This window comes from Sturnus vulgaris, chromosome 25 (assembly GCF_052056855.1).
Source record: "Sturnus vulgaris isolate bStuVul1 chromosome 25, bStuVul1.hap1, whole genome shotgun sequence".
NCBI classification, from domain to species: domain Eukaryota; kingdom Metazoa; phylum Chordata; class Aves; order Passeriformes; family Sturnidae; genus Sturnus; species Sturnus vulgaris.
Genome location: NC_142267.1, coordinates 661011 through 680817, shown reverse-complemented (window position 1 = coordinate 680817; position 19807 = coordinate 661011). Strand labels below are relative to the sequence as shown.

The 19807-nt window shown below is 44.7% G+C and overlaps 1 protein-coding gene across 4 annotated transcripts in view; it reads right to left on the bottom strand.

Annotated features, from left to right (window-relative positions):
• The window catches only part of CLSTN1 (calsyntenin 1), a 28639-nt gene extending 14649 nt beyond the window's left edge, over positions 1–13990 (bottom strand). Inside the window, exons 1-4 of one of the 4 annotated variants that reach the window (XM_014885777.2) lie at positions 13859–13990; positions 4897–5019; positions 1791–1820; positions 222–417 (exon numbers count right to left, since the gene is read on the bottom strand). In XM_014885777.2, the coding sequence (XP_014741263.1) occupies positions 222–417; positions 1791–1820; positions 4897–5019; positions 13859–13925 (416 nt within the window). In that variant the 5' untranslated portion in view covers positions 13926–13990. The remainder of the gene's footprint in view (positions 1–221; positions 418–1790; positions 1821–4896; positions 5020–13858) is intronic. The other 3 variants (XM_014885775.2, XM_014885776.2, XM_014885778.2) reach the window with 3 other exon arrangements.
• Positions 13991–19807: the final 5817 nt, after the last annotated feature.

Genomic DNA, 19807 nt, shown 5'->3' with positions numbered 1-19807 from the left:
AAGCAGTACCACCTAAAATACAAATGAAGGGATGTCCAAGCAGCTCATGTCCATTTGGCTGCTCTTTTAATTACTATTATTAATTAAAATTAATAGTAAGGGGGGTTGGCCCAGATGACCCAGTGTGAACACTTGGTTCACATTCACACACAGACCATAAACCACCACAGGCAGACCCCTCAGAGCCAAACTTCCCCTCAGCCCACCCCAGGCTGACTTACTTGTGGGATTTTTTGGCATTTGCTCCATCTGGTCCCTTGCCACAGTCGTAGGCCTGGATGGTGAAGGTGTAATCCTTCTGCAGCTCACAGTCCAGCTTCTCCTTAGAGCGAATTATTCCCTCACCAGTGGATTTATCCACTACCACTGCTTCAAAGGGAACATTCTGCCCGTGGATTTTAAATCCACAAATCTCACCTACAGAGTTAAAGTAAAGACAGGTTAGAAGTGGTCAACATGATAATATGTTTTTAAAATAAATGACCAAATATTTTGCAGCCAAGGGTTTGTGAGGGTCTGTGGACAAAGCAAGAGCACTGTGCTTTAAAATGGGTGAATTCTGGGAACTTTAGTAAAAAGAAGCAAACGTCTGCCTTCCAAGCAACTTGTTTATTTTGCATCCATTCATGCAGGAGTACAAAAGAGAAAAAGAGAAATGTAGACAGGCATTTCACAGGAGTACTTGAGACAGCTCTAGGGCAAGAGTAGATCTTATGTGAGCATACAGCCACGGCCACTGGTAATATCTTCTATGCCAAGCTACTGGCAATAGCTGGGCAGCTGGTTTACTTTGACCACAGCAAGAGGTTAAAATGCACAGTTACAAGTCAAGGGATGAAAAGGCTTCGAGTACAGGTTCAGCACCAGAATTACAGAAATTCTGTCAACAGATCAAAGGACAAAGTCTTCCTGTGCAATGTACCTGGCTAAAATCAGGGAATCAAAATAAACTACTGAATGAGAAAGGTAGAAATACCAACTTCTCAGGCATCCATTTCAACAGCTATCTATAACACGGGCCAAATGTTAGTGAGGGAAGCTCCCAGGGAATCATTTAGAAGACTTTCCTTCTATTCAAACTCTTCACCCTGCAAGCTTGGAAGAGAAGTCCCCAGCACATCATTTTTAAACCCATCTGAGCCCAAGGCTGCACTCCCAGACTCCAGCTGGCACAAAACAAAAGCCCCTCCATAAAGTGTCTGACCACCTACACTGCCATTGCACCTCTGCAACTTGTTACATTCTGCTGGGGGTTTTCTTACTCCAACAAACCCCACTGCTTTGCTATTACAGTTGCAGTGGTTTCTTGGTATCAACAACACACTCCTCATGAAAACATGTCTAGAGGTATTCAAAAAAAGGGGTTGATTCACATTTTAAACCACTGAAGTCAGCCCTGAAGGGTGTGCTCTGCAGGGAAGGTGCTGTAACGTCTCAGCACCTCAACATTACTGCACAAAGCATGTGGCAAACTTCAGCTGTCCCAAAGAAGTGATCTACAACCAAAAATAGCAGAAAATGCTGATTTTCCCCAACAACTTCCTCAGTGTCCACACAATGTAAAATAACCCCAAATGGTTCAAATGGATGTCTGATTTACAGATATTTCTAACCAAGGGTTTGGTTACATAACACTTTTTATCAATATATTTTAAAATAGAAAACAACTGGGAGAATAAATGGGACAAAAGAGCATGACAGGATCTTCTGTTTCAGTGCTGATTCCCCATTTCATAACCAAAGTTAGTAGGTTAATATTCATAAAAGGGATAGAAAGAACCCTTTATCACCTTCTTTGGTGACTGTCACCTCAAAACTCTCTAAAGGGAAAAAAGACAAACCCAAGTCAGTAACAGGAAAGGTTGAATGGGAGCAAATAAGGAAAAGGCAAAGATGCACACATTACACAGAAAAGCTTTGGAAAAACTGCATTTTAAAATTCCAGTGGTGATTTGCTGTAACTGTTACAATTTTAGAGTTTTAGTTATGTTAAATATGATTTAATCTTTTAACTCCAGGTTTTCATTTGCAGAATTTTGAAATATTTCACACAATCGAGGCTTTGTTTCTCCTTTTCTTTTTTTAATAATACCAACTGATAAACAAGACATTTTCAAAATTGCATGTTGATGAATAATTGCCCATAAAGCAGAATTTATCTGAATTTATTTACATTATTCTATATAAAGTATTGCCATAATTTGTGAATAAAAAAATATACCCATTAAATTGTAATCCTGATGCACACAAGTTTTAATTTAAGTTATGTGGAGGGGGAGCTATATATTTTCCTAGCAGTATAGCATCAAATTTGAGACAGGAATGGCTGAAAACACTACTGCAACAAAACTTCTTTCTAGGTTTGCTACCAAGTGAGGCACAGATGGGACAAGAGCAAAACCTGTTTGCTCCCAGTGTCACCTCCTCTACAGGACAGTTCTTTTCTCAAATCCCCCTCCCAGCTGAGCCCTGCCCTGCCCAGCCCAGCAGGGGAAGCTGCCCCCAGCGGAGGGACCCAAGGGCTGCACGGATTTTGGGGTCTGGGGTTCTTAAAAAGAATCAATAGAGATTCTGCAAGATCCTTTTCAAAGCTCTACACGTATTCATGCTTTAAATTAAAAATTCCTAACCCCCACAAAACACTCCTTGCATCCCAGAGCAGCAAGAGGAAAACAAAGGAGTGTGGCTGGAAGTGGTTTTCTCTTGGGGAGGGGGAAGAGGGACTGAAGCCCTGTGACAAACACATCAAAAAACCAAGGGAAACATTTCAAACATCTGGCTGGGAGAGCCTCCACTGCACTCTCGTGGCAGAACACACCCAGATATAACAGTGTCTGCTTCAGATCTGATAGAAATTCAGCTCCTCTTTGCACAGCAAAGGGAAAATCCCTGCTTGAGAGCTTCAGCCATCCGACTGAATTTGGGCACAAACAATAAACATACAATAAAAAATTTTTCAGCAAAATCACTTAGGATCAAATTCCAACATGACTCAATTTGTAATGTAGAAAATATTCACTGAGGAACAGGGATGGGCACTGTCCTCTCCAGCAGAAGACTGATTCCATCCTGCCCCCACTTGCCAGGCAGCTTAAGGCAAGCTGGCATGACTACATTGATCCTGTCTGCAAAAGTGTGTCATTTCAGATTGAAAACCATACAAATAACTCAAGAAATAAACATCTATATAGCCATAACTTGGTTTTGCACACCTGAATTTTAGGATCCTACCACAGCAGAGTGAGCAAAGCAATAAAATGTTCCTTTTACTACAAAGCATCCAAATGAACTCGTTTTGAGATGTTTTGACACGCTCAAAATTGAAATAAAGCAAAAAAGCTCTACTTAAAGTATTTTAAACCTGCAGATAGTTCAGAAGTTTCACAGCTCAGCTAGAGGGCACAATTAATTAAAATATACAGCCCTTTGAAGCATGAATAAATTTGATTTTGAAGCAGAAATCCAGCAGCAAAGGCTGAAGCAGCCATTGAATCCCAAGCAGAGCTTTGTTTGCTGTGGAAGCACAGCACTGAACTGAGAGGTGCTGGACACCAGCACCTACATTTAAAGCACTTAAAAACTGCAAGAGGTGATTTCATGTTCTCCTCATCCCTGAGAACACAGGTCAGGCTTCCCATTCCTCTTTTTAATTAAGAGATTTTGTGTATCCCAACACAAGTTTCTTCGTTTGGCAATGAAGTTTTCTGTACACAGACAGCAGTTTCGTTTCCAGTTAACACAGCAGAAGAGCCTCTGCCATATGTACCCAGCATGAGGAAGTCTGAATTTCAGAGACTCTGCATTATCCCAGCTTCTGAACAGCAAATTTACCATTATCTTCACCTTCATTGGGGATAATTACAGGCTTATGATAATACAACAAAACTGTTACTTTAAGCAGTACCTCAAGAAAATTGTGACCAAACTGCCATAAAGCTGCAGCACTCACTGCAGTCAGCTGCTGAACATTCCAAATGCTCTTCATTTCATTTAATCACTCTCCTTCTCCTCCTGCATGAAGCCAGGCTGAGCAATGCTCCCAAAAATGGCTCATGTCACATCCTTTAGGTATTTCACTAGGATCCTTAACTCTCAAATTCTGCTTTACCAATAAGCTTCTGCAAATATCCAATTTAAGCTGGTGTTATCCACTACAAGTAATTTAAATACCTGCAAGTGCCCAATGGTATTCTTCAAACACATCTAACACTGTCAAATTCAAAGGACTTTCCAAAATACTGTATCCAATTAATGAATATAGTATTCCTTAACAAAAGTTTTTAGAAAAAATCTACTGCATAAGTTAATAAGAAAATTGTCAGTCCTATGTTCAAAGTGAAGAATCAGCCCACACTTGGCACATATCTTGTGTATCATTCTCTATTATTCTTTGCTAGAGGAGGAAAAGCTTTTTCTTCAGCCAGAGGAAATCGTTCAGTTTTCAAAACACCCTAGACTGTTAAGCAAATCTACCATAGACACGCAATCCTAATTCTACTAATTAGTATTTTCCCTCTATTAAGACACAAATTAAAAATGCTAAGGAAACCAAAACTCTCTTCAGAATGGTAAGGAAATCATTGTTTCAGAACTCCCACGCTGACTGCTGTGAAATGTGGAATCTAGAGGACTGAGGAAAGGATAGACACTATGAAAACAAAAATAAAACACCAGAAAAAATCACCACGTATACATGAAATGAAAGAAGCAAAGTACTTTCTGGTTTGGATACAGCTGCAAACCTGGAATAAAACACTGGTCCATGCACACACATTTCCTAGGATCTAAAAGCTCTGAAATGTTATGCTACTGTTAGGGAAAACACACTAACACAGAGCATTTGCCCCCAAGAAAGCATTTCCACATCTTCAATCAAAATGCAGCTGAATTCTTTACCTGCAAAACGCAGAGGTGCATCTTTGTCCAGGGCTATCAAAGGGGGGTCCAAGAGCACCGTGTTGTCATTTTCTGTAACTATGCCATGGTAGGTTGTTTCAATCCATGGCTTATGCTTGTTAACTGAAAGGAAAACAAAGTACTAAGTCAAAACATTTGAAATGGACAGCATCTTTCAAAAATGCTTTACAATCCTAATCTCAGTATTTTCCTCTTTTAGAATTCTGAATCAAGGTTTTAATAAACTAAAAGATTCGAGACAAAATCCTGGCTAAGTATGTTCAGAAGAGCCGAGTGTCCCCGTAGGCTTTCCAAAAGTAACTCTGAGAATTTAAATTAGTTTCTAACTATGCTGGGATTTAAGATGCCCCTGAAGTGCAATTCAAAATCCTGCTACCAGTGATGGGGAGCTGCTGCCATCAGTGCCAAGCGTGGCACCAGCAAAGCCTCAGTGAGCAGCACAGCAGGGATGTGAGGCCAAGGAAACACCAGGTTTGTTTACACTGTGCTTCCCCAGCACGGAACACCTGGGACACAGCAGCTGGACTGTTCTTCAGAGCAGGAACACCTGTTCTCTCGTCAGCTCCTGGGCCTGTATAAAGGGTTTCACTATCATTAAAAAAACAGGTGGAAAAAAGATCAAACTTCATTTCTTGAGTAGTTAGGAGACTGAGAAACTCCACTAAAAAAATCTCACACTAGAGTATCCTTCACCTCTGCACAGAAATACAGCATCTTTCCTTGTCAGCCTCAAAAAGAGCTTTTTCTAGTACATCACTAAAGATGCAAGATCAAATCACATTATTTAGCAGATTGTCACCTACTCTGGGACAATCCAGTAGGAGAGTCCCTTAATTATTAAATATTTAGCTCTATGTTATGATCCCCAGCTCAGGTGGTGGAGTGTGACTACCCGAGTGGCCCCTGGATGGTTGAGTTTCCATAACAGTACAATTTTCTCAAGTGCAGCTCTGAAGATTTAATTCATCCAGCGCCTCAGAGCCCACTGGAAAACATCCTACAGGGCCTGAAAACTGCTCCTTACCAGACAAAACCAAGTCATCTCCAGCAAACTATGCACAGTGAAATATAAGAAATGCTCTGCTAGAGGTTACAACAAACACACCAAAGAGAATTCCACAGGCAACATCACCCAGGTTTTGGGCTGCAGGATATCAAGAACTTCAAACGTATGAAATGCACACCTGTGCAATTACAGCAAAATCTACCCTACAGCTTGAACACTATCACACAGCTGAGTGCTGCTATTTCACCTCTAAAGAATGATATAAGCAGATTGTCACAGGCAGAGATGGAAGGCTAACCCAGACTCTTGAATCCTGCCTCTTCAACAAACTAAAATGGATTCCTGTCATGTGCCATATGCTTACCTAGGGGAATTAAAAAACAGTGATAAAAGGACACTTCAATAGAGGATTAAACCTAGAGAACTCATACAGGAAACCATAACACTCTCAATATGCCTTCATTTGCAATCTTCTACTAGTTAGCAGCAAGAGCAGACAGGATACATCATCTTCATCCACACACTGCAGCAAGAAGGAGCTCACAGGAACTGTTTTAATGCAAACCCTGTTTAACTACTCCACGTGGCTTTATTTAACATGGCAGCACTCTGTTTATTGCCTCAGCAGGCTCAGCCAGCTCACTGGCAGCACAGCACAGAGGCACGGAATGCCAGGCACTGCCTGTGCACCCCGAGCAGATCCGTGCTGCAGCTCCCCCCCAGAACAAACCTGGTCCTGCTCACACACACACACATCCATCCATCCATCCACCCCTCCATCCATCCATCCATCCATCCATCCATCCATCCATCCATCCATCCATCCATCCATCCATCCATCCATCCATCCATCCATCCATCCATCCATCCACCCCTCCATCCATCCATCCATCCATCCATCCGTCCATCCATCCCAGGGAAGGTGCCAGGCATTGCTCAGGTTTGAGGCTCCCATGGAACTCTCACTCACAATTCAAACCTGCTCTCACCAACACAGCTTTGGCTCCAGGAGCACAAGGAGGTCACAAAGGGGTATTTTTCTGTCAGTACATCTGGGACAGTTAGACCCCAATTGAAAATCTGAGTCCTTTCATCTGTTCATCTTCATCCTTGCAAGGATGTGGTACAAAATACCAGAACAGATCTCTGCCAGAAAAAACCCTCCATCTCCATTCTAATGCTTCTGAATGTGGATTACAAAAATACTTAAGTTTTTTTTAAAGTTCTGAGAAACCTTCTCCTAATTTAGCAACCTCCTAAATCACACTACTGCTGGGTAGGGAGTTCTATAAAACCTTGAAGTACTGTAACCACATATGAACAGAATTTTGAGCATGCTGAGCATCTGCAGAGTCTAGTGAACCTTCAAACAACAGGCTCAGTTGAAAGCAAAGTCATGTCCTTTTATTGTGCTGCAGACAATAAAATCATAAAGCTTAAACCCCTTTGTGTTTTGGAAGGCTAAAACATCACCAGATTTTAAAACATAAAGCTTAAATCCCCTTGTGTGTATGAAGGCTAAACATCACTGGATTTTATAGCAGCAAACTTACTGCTGAATATCCAGGAAAGGCCTGTTATCCGTATTTGTGATCTACTGACTTCAGCATAACCACACTCTGCAAGGAATTCTCAAGCTACCATTTGAAATATGAAGTACAGCTTATGAGCAATACATCACTGCTTCCCTTCAATCAAACTGAACCTGAATCAAGTATTATCCTGAGCTCAGCTGCTTAAACAGCATTCAATGCTGCACTGAGAAGAGGGACAAAAATGTGAAGGGGTAGTTTAATTGTCACAAAACTCCTGCGATGTGCAGAAGTTGTTCAAAGCCACACTGGTAATTTCAAACCAGAACAGCAGCCTGTTCCAAGCTTGACACTAACGAAGTGTCCTGAGCTGTTAATCTCTTGCCATTTAACTGGGATAAACTACGCTGGTTTCCTTGAAATACAATATTCACACTATTTGTCAGCGCCTCAGCTGGAATCTGCTGTAAATCCCAATTTAATCTAGTCAAGTGGGGGGAGCCGTGCTGCCACAGGCAGCTCGCAGACTTCTGCCTGCCTTTGAGTGGGCACAAGGGAATGCCAAGGGAGCTGAGCACAGGCATTTGCCGGGTGCCACCCTGCACGCAGGCTCCTCAGAGCCCTCCCTGCTGCCCAGCCTGGCACAACAGTTCCACCAGGTGAGCACAGGCACCTCCCAGCTCTGCTTTCCGCAGTAACTGCTGCTACAGGGGAGGAGCTGCACGTGTGCCTCCAACCCCGGCTTTGAAAAAACCTCCCAGTGCCTCCTGAACCAGAACAGAGTGTTCTGCACACAGGGAATGCTCCTCAGAGCAAGGACGCTGCCCTGCCAAGAGCAAGGGCTGATGCTGCAGGACACAACCCAGCACATAACCAGTGGCCACCTTCTGCTGCCCGAAAGAATTAATGAGTGTAAATGAACAGGTAGGCAGGGCAGCCAGGTGCAGGGCTAGGATGAAAACTTTAATCAAAAGCTATTAAGACAATCAGATTAATTCAGTTCTGTAATTTGAAAGCTAATACTAAAATTAAATGTACTTATCAAAGTCCTTTCTGAGGACCTCTGTTATCTTCTTACAAGTGGTCAGAAGTTTATTTGATTCAAATGGGATCTGGCACCTACGTGACCAGATTTAAACACATCTCACCCAGAAAGGAGTGCAGCTGGAACACCTTTTCTTCTAGGAACTACTTCTAATAGACACTGCTGTCTAGCCATGCTGCAGATTGTTAGCACTGAATAAGGATGATTCATGTCAAAACAAATTCTTAGGAATTAACTGGTTAAACATATTAAACTCGGTAACAAGGACTAGAGTTTGAAAGTGATTTGTTCAATCTAGTGACATTCTGAAAACGTACCTTTGAGACTTCATGAAAAATTCCTAGAAAAATTCACAAAAAGAGAATTCTCTGTTAATACAGATAAACTGCACTTTATCTGCAGTAGATGAACTAGTAAAGAGTCCTTTACTACTTGTCCTGAAGGTCTGACAAAAACTGATTACTGTCTCTCTTTTGCTAAATTGTCTTCCTCTGGATGCAAGAGATCACAAGGATGCCTTTCAGTGAGACAATAAAAACTTCAACATGTCTTACCTTGAACAGTCATTGTTTAGTACTGTTCTGATGAAATGTCAAGCCATATTATTAAAAGAACAAGTCTGTGTAGTACCTAACCACAGAAAAATACAGTCCAGCCAAGGAGTGCTGAGCTCTACAATGAAATATGCCTTCCCCACCCTGAAAGCAAAGCTGAATAAGAAAATGCCTAGCACGGCCTGATTACAATGTGTGTTCTGTCCTGCCCAGCCTGCAGCAGAAAAGAGCCAGGATTAACTTGGGATATAAGCAACTTGACATAAACCAGTGGTCATGAAAAGATGTATTGTATTTGTTTATTTAACTGGGTCTTCTCAAACCTAGAATTTTATCAGAAGTCATCGTCCTCCAGCCAGGTCCAAACAAGGGGATAAAACTGAACACCAGCTCTGCTGGAATGCTGACTCCCCTGGCAGTGTGGAACTCACCCCAGTTTGAGGGCCCAGCTCAAACCCCCATCACCATTTCCACTGCTGGAGCTGAAGGCAGCAGCCCAGAGTGAGGCAGTGAACCCAGGAGACTCACCCGGAATTCCCAGGAGATGCCCCTGGACAGGACACCCCCATTCCCCTCTATGGCTGCTGCCTGAAGGAAAGCCTGCAGGCTGAAATTCATCCACAATTCCACATCTCTGACTGCATCCTTTGCCACGGCTCAGGAGTATTTGTAACTGCTGCTCTGGAAGCTCCACTGCCATCCACTGGAGATAAATCTTTATAAACTATCAGCTGCCCACACTATCAGCCTGTACAATTATCACTAATTCTTCAAACACCACATGTAAATTAACAGCTGTAGGGATTCAACAGGGTTTTATTAAATTGTGTTTTGCCTAGAGAAAATAATCACTTGTTTTTCATAGTTGCCTGTTCTCCACTGAACCAGTTGCCTAAATCTGATTTTATTTGTACAAAGATACATGGAAGTTTTGCTATAAGCCTGATGAAACTAAGAGACATGCAAATGATTGATTAGAAACAATTTGCAATTTTTATCCACAATTTTATTATTTTATTTTTTATTATTTGCAATTGTATTATTTTTTTTTTAATTTTTATCCACAGCTGCAACAGAAGAAACATTCAGAGCACCAAAGACCTTAGACAGAGGATAAACTGACCAAATTTGAATAAAAGCCTGGCAGAAAAAACAAAGATTCTACCCACAAAACAGTTCAAATTGGATTAAGACAAGAAAGCCTTAATTTCAAGTGGAATTTAAAATGTTTTACACTAAACAGAAGACTGAAATAGAAAACATAAGCCCTTAACTACAAACACTAAATTAATAAATGTTATCTTAAATGTTGCTAATTATAGTGCAGGAGTGGAAACCCCTTCCCTTTTAACTGTTGTCATATTTACAAATTTCACTCCCTGAAAGGAAACAGTATTTAAAAATACAGCAAACATCACCCCAGTATAGCTGGCACTCCTGGCTCTACTTGTTGAGTCCATTTAAAAACAGGGAAACCCACTGGGAGCAGTAGCTGCAACTTGTTTTCAATCAGCTACAAAGCCAGCGAGATGAGACCTAATGCTATAAACAAAGGACACACAGACACTCCTCCAAAGGCACGGAGGTTTCCAATAATCCCTTCTAAAGGCTCCTAAGGAGGTTTAGTCCCTACAGAAGCCCATGTGAGTCAATCAGTACAAAACAAATAAATTGGAGTGCAAAACAAGATTTATTTAAGACCGAGGCTTCCGCCTCCCTGAACTCTCCCATGCTGAGGTGTCGGTTGTGTCTTTGACAACAATGACAATGCTACAAGATATGGGGCCCTTGACACCATAAACCACGTTCCAGAGAGACTTCTCCCAATACAGACAATGAGATAAGGCTCAGAAAAATTGTAAAAGTGCTTTTGTTCAGAAAATTTTATGACTATAGAAATTTCTCCCTCTCTGCAGAGCAGTTTCAGAGCCACAAGGCACTCAGCTACCACATTCTTGGCTTCATGGCAGGAACACTGCTTTACCCAGAACACCCAAATTCTGACTTGTGGGATGGTCACATAATGCAGAGCTGTGGCCTGGCCTGGCTTTAACTTCAGCCCCTCTAACTTCCATGACACACTGAAGCCCATGAGCCCAGCTTCCTTCCTTCTCCTTAAAAAAACCTCTGCAATTATCTGCAACTGGTGATTTTGTGTCTGTAGAAACAGCACGACCTCAGACCAAAGATACATTTATTAAATCTAGAGAAGTTTCTGTTGACAAATTTTCCTGCTAATTCAGCACAGACAGCACAACCTGCAGCCTGGTAAATGGGAGAAGACAACCAAGCCCAGGAGTATTCCCAACACAGTGTAAACCATGCTTGCCCAGACCATCTCTCCTCCACTGCAGTGTCCACAGCAGTGCATTATTTTAAATAACACACACAGAAAAAGATTTAAATTGTTTGGATGAACAGATGGCTGTATATAATGCTTTCCCAAGCACTATACATTGCAGAGAGGTCTAGTAGTGGTTAATTCTCTCTTCTCGGTGGTTTCTTACTTTCGTAAATACTTGGAGAATAAAAAAAAACAGGTCCCATAAATAGCCAAATTACCTCTACACAATGCTTTAGGGTAGTGTTACATTTCCTTGTCTCTAGAAAGGAGAAAGAAACCAACCTAATCCCCAGCCCTGTATTAAAAAGGCTGTTCCTGTGTCAAAGAAACATCTGCAGCAAGACTGTGGTAGTAACAAAGTGGTTTGTGGTTTGGATTTAAGACATTCACAACACCACATAACTTCCTGAAATAATCACAGATCAGCAAAGTTTCTTCAAGATAGTATTACTTCCATCAATACCCTTCCTAAATGACAGTGAGCTGGAAGAGCCCCAACAGGTCTGTGGCTGTGCCTGGTCAGGACCCAAGGAAGCAGCAGCCCTGGGCTGTGCTGCCTCCTCCATCCCACTGCCATGCAGCTCAGGTCAGAGACATCCAGCTGCTTCACCCACAAACACAGCCTCAATGCACTGCTAGGTACTGCTTTTCCACTGCAACCAGCTTGCAAATATCTGGGTCAACTTGATCAATTACAGAACAAATTCGATTAGATTAAGAGTTTTGCACCAGCTGGACAGGAAAATGCCTCTATAGAGCCCAAAATCACTCTCTGCACCCCTTAAAATAACTACAGGGGAGGTGGGAGGTCAGATAACTCACACCTGCCTTTTGTGCAAGATCACATCTCCCAAACGCTATTTCCCTTTCTTTCCATCATCAAAAAAGAAACCACTTTTCACTCTCCTGTTCCAACAACACGAATGGCAAAACTGGCAACTTCAACCATACTCAAAAAAAAAAAAAAAAAACAACATGGAACTGGCAATACAGCACAGAAGGAAAGCTCACCACAAATGCTTCCAAACAAATGCATTTCCTAACAACAGGGAAATGAAATCGAGTAGCCCTTACAGCTTTCCAGGTGTCCTCCAGAGCTTACCTGTCACTGAGTGCATCTCCACAGAACATTATGAACAGGCCTACCCACAGCAGCCAGAACACTGCAAGGACTAAGGCAACTGCACACACTACACTGAAGCAGCCCTTGCTCTGTAACTCAGTTATGTGTGATGAAGTCCAACAGACCAGGACCTGCAGTCCAGCAGCTCTGTAGATCTGACTGAAAACAGGCACTGCCTCCAACAAGCTGCACAAAATCTGCTCACCACCACTGTCCTGGGTAATGCTGCCTAAATTTGTCATTTGCTTCCAAGCAGCTTTCTTGGAAAACGTTTTTTTATTTTAACTTTATTACTAATTTCAAATGACGGAATTCAAAGACACTGTGCTTGTGTACTGGTGTGGTAAATACTATAACGATTCCAAGAACGCTGGTGAACAGATTGTATCTGAGGGATCTTAGAGAGGTAAATGATGGCCACTGTCAGAACAGCTGGTAGAGGACTTCTAGACACACTACAGCATCAGCTTCTTCATCCCACATAGGGAAACTGCAGCAAGATGTGTCCACAACGAGCTGTTTTTAGATCAAGAACTTCCCTTCAACGTATTTATAAGTCATTTTACAGCCGCACTTGTAATGTACGCTCCTATTCAACGCTCTTAAATCTCATCATGCGATCAGCTGAATCTTGCAGAAACAGCACTCCCGATGCCAGGGGTAACCTTCAGGTGAGGAAGCGTCTCCGAGCCTCTCACTGAAGCCTGCCGGGGAGCAGCCCCGCAATGCGTATGATGCTGCTGCTCCTCGGGATCAATCAATAGCCACCAGGCCCGCGCTCACATCGCGAACCCGCCCGCCCTGGCCCGGGCGCTGCTCGGGCTCATCCCCGCACGGAGCTCTCGCCCGCCAGCCCAGCCAGGCCCGGCTGCCCGGGGGGTTTTACCCCCGCTCCCGCCCCGGCTTTGCCCGGCCCCGCTCCGGCCGGGGTTGCCGCGGGACCCTCCCGGCAACAAGTGCCGCCCCCCGCCCGCCGCGGGCCCCGTTATGTAACCGGCGGGCGGACACAGCGAGCGCCGCCGCCGCGCATCCCCGCGGGGCCGGGCCGGGCCGGGCGGGCTCGGGGCCGCTGGGCGCAGGTGAGCCGGAAGGAAGAGCCGCCATCCCCTCGTCCCCTCCGCAGGTGCAATGGCCGCGGCGGGGCCGGCCCGGCCCCAGCTCCATCCTCCCCCCTTCCCCGACCCTCGATGTCCGCCCGCCTCCGCGCTGCCTCCCCTGCGCAGGGCGCCAAGGACACCGTCCCCTCGCCCGCCCGCGGCGCGGCTCGGGAGGCGAGCCGGACTGTCGCCGTCGCCAAGGCACCGCGGAGCCTCCCCCGCCCGCCCCAGCCGCATTACCTCGAGCGGCCGCCGCCGCTCCGCAGAGCAGCGCGGCGAGCAGCAGGCGGGCGGCGGGGGCCGGCATGGCAGCGCGGAGCGGGGACGGCAGCGCGCAGCCCCGGCTGGCGCCCCCGCTGGTCCGGGCTCCGCTGTGCGGCGGGCGGAGGGCTCGGCTCGGCCCCGCGGAGGAGGAGGAGGAGGAAGAGGAGGAGGGAGGAGAAGCGCTGCGCGGCCCCGCTCCGCTCGCCGTCCCTCCCCTCCCTCCCCCGCCCGCCCCGCCGGCGGCTCCTAAAATGGCGGCCGGGCTCGCGCCGGGCACCAGGCGGGGGAGGGAGCGAACGAACCAACGGCGCGGGGCGGGGGAGACCGGGAGAGCCCATTGAGGACCCCCGCGGGCTGCGGCGCGCTCCGCCCCCGGCGCTGAGGGCACTGCGGCACCGCCATGGTGCTCCCTCACGGGCACACCGCTCCTTCACGGGCACCGCCATGGTGCTCCCTCACGGGCACACCGCTCCTTCACGGGCACCGCCATGGTGCTCCCTCACGGGCATCCCGGATCCTTCACGGGCACCGCCATGGTGCTCCCTCACGGGCACACCGCTCCTTCACGGGCACCGCCATGGTGCTCCCTCCCGGGCATACCGCTCCTTCACGGGCATCGCCATGGTGCTCCCTCACGGGCATCCCCGATCCTTCACGGGCACCGCCATGGTGCTCCCTCAGGGGCACCTCCCGCCCGCCGGGCCCGGAGCGCTTCCACCGCTGCTGCTTCGGGCGCTTTGGGCTTCGTTTTGCTTCTTACAGCGGGCAGGGAGCAAAGCGGCCTCCCCGACATGTCACAGAGCTGAGGAAATCTGGTGCCCCTCCAAAGCCTCACGCAAATTATTTAAATTGGTGCCCCTCTAAAGCCTCACAAAAAGGATTTAAATTGGTGCCCCAAAGCCTCACACAGCTGGTTCAATAAATGCTGATTGAGCCCCCCAAGCCGTTAGAAAGAGTTAAACGCAGTATGAAGCTATTTAAGAAATAATGAACCCCATATAAAGCTATTTGAATGCCTTCACCCTAATATTCACACACCTTTTCAGAAAAAAAGACAAAACCGCTGGGTTTTACCTGGCCCGACGCTGATGCCAAAGGCAAAGACGGGTACAGGGACACTGGGAATGGGCTGCACGAACCCATCTGCAGCTGGGATGGAACAAACTGCCAACACCTGGTGCTAGAGCATCAGGTACAAACAATCACTGCATCATTTGGGTTGTAAAAGATCTTTAATATCATCAAATCCGACCGTTAACCCAGCACCCCTTGTTGCAATCCTGCAGGAATGTGTCCAAACACAAACACACCTTGGTGCATGGTTGAGTCTGCTCTGCAGAGTAACAAACCCTTCTACTGTAGTGACTTCTGTCAAAGCAAAAGATTACTTCTATTTGGAAAAATTTCCAAGTGCTATCTAAATTGAGAGTTTTCATTAAGTTGCACATAACTTGTCCTATAATAGAAAAGTTCTTTGGTCTACTATCACAAATTTCAATTAGAAAATGTTTCAACAAAGGAAAAAATGATCAATACCATGATCTTGAGTTTTGACAATTAAAATTCAAACAACTTATAATTAGATCTGACTACTCATGCTTTGTACCTAATAGCCATTTCACTCCCACAGTGAAATAAAAATAAAGTCCAGAATGTTCAGGATCCTAGAGATGTGGTATTTCCTTATTTTCTGTGCATCTTAAATACCAAGATTGATCTGGGCTGGAAAAATCTCCTCCCTCCAGAGGCAAGCCCAGAGCTGACCACACTCGAGATGGGGAAGAAACCAAAGAGAGAAACCAACCTGTTCACTGCCCTGGAGCAGCCACTCAGCTCTCAGAGGTGACAGAACCTGGTCTGTACAAGCCAGAGCATTTGGGTACCCAAAGGAAAAATGTTCTTCCTGTTCCATCCTCAAAAGCAGCCACTTTCACTCTCTGTACCCTCTGCAGAGCAGGAACCTGGGGAACCCTGGGGCCCAAGGCAGCGAGCTCCCCTCTGGAGCTCTCCTTAGCCTAATTACTCCAATTTATTCCATTGACTGGAGGGCAGCTGCTCTATCAAGAGCTGAGACATCTTTCTTTTTTAAAACAAAGCTAAAGCCTCAGTCTGAACCTCCTTGATTTCTCAGCCTGGCTAACATATGCTGGGTGGCAGATCATGTCAGAAGAAGCCTGGAGCCCATCTGTTGCCAGAGAGCTGAGTCTTCACATTCTGCCAACGCAGCTCCAGCTGACAGGGTGCTACATGATGTGTTTTTCTTTTGTGTGGAGAGTAGGACTGTCCAGCACAGTGTGACTCAAACCAGGCTTACCAACATACTGTCTGAGTAAGAACCATCCCATTAGTAAAGATTTGCTAGGCCAGATCTCATCAGCTGAAAGATGATTGATTGCCCATTGATGAATACACGGTGTAACACATACCCAAATATTGGATTTTGATTAGGGATCCAACCTTGGATAGAGCTTTAATGTCAATATAAAGGTATCTGACGAGGGTTGAATGTCTGGCTAGTCAGCATTCACATACACATTCTCTATTAAAACATTTTTTTGCAAAATAAATTATGATTAGGTGTGGCAAAAACAAATTTTTACTTGGGCAGTATCACGCATTATAACAGGAGAAACCACAGCACCACGGACCACAGTGAGAAGGGGACTTCGGTGTTACCATGAGGACTCATTTAAATTGTTCTGATTCTGCAGAATCAGGAAGAAGAGACATTTTTAAGACAAGAAATGCTATGTCCAGGTAAACCTTATTTATTACACCAGCTCAGATGAATTAACCAGCTGAATCAGTCATGCCAGTGGGAAATTTCCAAGGAAGGAGAAGGCATTGATGACATTTCACTTTCTAAGCAAAACTCCTCCGAGTCAGTTGTGACTAAGGCACTGATTCAGTAAAGCAAACAATTCTTTAGCCTGTATTTTGGGATCACTTTGATGGCTTTGTTTCCTTGGATGACTAAGAGGTTTCCACAGACAGTTGAGGGGCTGGTACAGACAGGATGGGCCCTCACACGAGGTGAGGCAGCCACATGAAATCCTGACCCCTGTCACCATGGATGTTCCACGGCCACTCACTCTGCAAGTGCAGCAAATACAACATCCCATCACTTCTCTCACAAAACCCAATTTGATTTCAATCACTCAGTGTGGGTCCTGCTGTGCAGTCCTGTTTGCTGTTAGACAAGAGCTGTCCTGTTCCTCCTGCCTGCCAGAGCAAACTGCATTTCCCAGGCTGACAGATCCTCATTCTATCCCAAATGCCACATGCCATTATTTCAGAGAAATTCAGGGAACTAACTTGAGCACCTTCCTTTTACCACTTACCTCCTTCCTACTCTCTGACCTGCTTCTCAAGTTCCAAAAACCCATTGATTTTTATTTTATTGGTAAGCAACAAAACTGGAACAAATGGCTCCTGGCAGAACATGTTCTCTGTTTCAGCTGCAAACCTATCGGCCTGATGTCCTTGAAATGCACAGTGTGACTAATGCCTGGCTTGCAAGGACCCAGGAGGACACATTTATTGTGCTTGTCAGATGGAGCAGAGCAGCCAGAACAGAACAGATAGGGTGATAGGGAAAAATGAATGCACTTGCCTGCTCCTGAAAGGCAGGCAGTGCACACTGTGAATACAGGGAGCAGCAGGACGTGCTCGGGTGCATCAACAGCAGACCTGGATCTGCTTGCTAGAGCTCAGGAGCATAAATGATTTGAATACATGCAGAATATGCACTGTTACTTCTGGATATTAGTCTTGGACTCTTGTTTGAAGGGGGACGTATAGGAAAAGGGCCCAAACTTCAAATAGTCTAGAACTGCATCGAGAAAATGGTTATCTTTAAATAAAGAATCTGGAACCAAGTGTGGGCTTGTTTGTCATCTCAATGCAATTAATGTCTGCATAGTAGTGTGTTTGCAGATGAGGATTTCTTTTAAGGGGAAGTTAAAACCCAGCTTTATCTCCTCCACCAGTTTATCACAGCTGCCCTGAAACCACTTCTGAGAAGGGACCAATTGCCATAGACACTATGCAGTAATTAAGCTCCTGAGAGCTGCGTGCACACCCAAGCACAATATTAGATGAGGGCAACAAGAGAGCAGCTGCTGAGAAGCTGTAACAGCACCACTCTAGCTGCTCCCACCTGGGAAAGGCAATAGGACAATCCCCAAGTATTTGGGGAATTTAAATTTGGGGATTTTCTGTTTCTGACATGGCTGAAGAACGAACAATTATGAGACCAAGATAACTCAGGGTGAATATAAAGAATTAATTCTGCACAACAAGGTCAATGAAACCCCAGAATACTCTTGTAAGGCAACAGGCAATAGTGGCATCTTTTGGGTCATTCAAAAGAAAGTTCCACAACACAATGCCAGAGCAATGCCCCTGCCAGCTGGAAGACAAAACACACATAGGTGACCTGTTAGACAATTTCTAGTCTTGCTGTCCCCAGTATACACCCTCTGAACACAGGCATAAAACTCAAGTGTTTTTAGATTCAGTAGATTAAGACTTTATTATTATTTTTTAATGCTTTGGAACCTGACTGTATATTTTAGAGGAGAAAAAATTACAGGACTGGTTTTCCCCACACTTGAAAACTTCCAGAACTGCTTTGATCATGTATGAGAATTGATTTAGGGGATGCAAATGAAGGCCTTGGCAATCTGAAGAAGAAAATCTTCTCCCCTGACATTTCTGAACGTACAGAGAATTCTCAACAAGCCATTGAAGTAGGGGCTCATCAGAGAGACAAAAAGAAAATTCAATAAGCAAAGAAGTACATGAAACCAAGCAGCTCCCTCACAAGAAAACCAGCAGCATTAGCAATCTTTCTACCTTGTTCAATTCTTCTTCCTGCTCACACTTACCTTCTATAGCAAAATGTGCATCCAGAAACATGAAAGCAATGAAGGGGAGATGCAAGTCCTTCCTTACAAAGAGAGACTGAATATTCTGCACCATCATTATAATATTTTACAACTCATTAGCACCTTCCATGCCAGGATCTCCGAGCATTTACAAGCGTTAATTAATGCACTCTCACAATAGTTCTGTGAAGCAAAAGGCAGGTGTCTGGATACTGTGGTGACAGGTGCATTACAATTGAATAAGACAGAATTTCTAGGCTTTCCATTTACATATTTAGGAAAGAAGGGAACAAAGAGGGGAAGGAAAATTAACAAATGCTGCAATAGCTTGAAATACCTTCAATCAAGATATACTGGAAATACCTTGAAATACCTTGAACAGACTGGCTTTCAAGTCTTCACCTGAAAAGCAATACTTGTTAAGGACCTCAATAATATTTAGGCTTTATTAATGTAAGTATTTGCTCAGTGAAGAACTATGTGGTTTTTTTCCCAGTTCTGTCACAGATGTCCCTCTGGGACAGTGTCTTGCCCCTGCCCTATTTCCTTGTCTGACAACACAGTCCAGTAACACACCAGGTATAAAGGGTGGGTGGATAAACCAACTCCTGTATTTGCACCAGGTACTGGTGACAGTGTTTAAATTTCTCAGCTTACAGATGTTTTGTATTCTTTAGGCTCATGGTATTCTGCAAACATCTGGTCACACAATGAAGTTTTCCTCTCTGCCTTCCCCCTGCAAGGGAGAAGAGCCATGTGCATGAGTATTCCCCTCCCCAAGAGCCATATGGGAATGTAAAGGCATTCTCTGAATTCATTACCCGGCCCCACAATATGATTCTGTCTTTGTATGGGCAAGAAAATGGATGTTAATTTATTCCTTATTGCTAATTTGAAAAGGAGCACAAACACAACAGTTCCATTGCAGAGACTTCTACCAAGGGTGTAGTTTAAGTCCAATTATGTGCTATTAGTACATTTGCTCTTTATTCCTGTGGCATATTAATTACATGTCTGGTATTCTGATAATTAACAC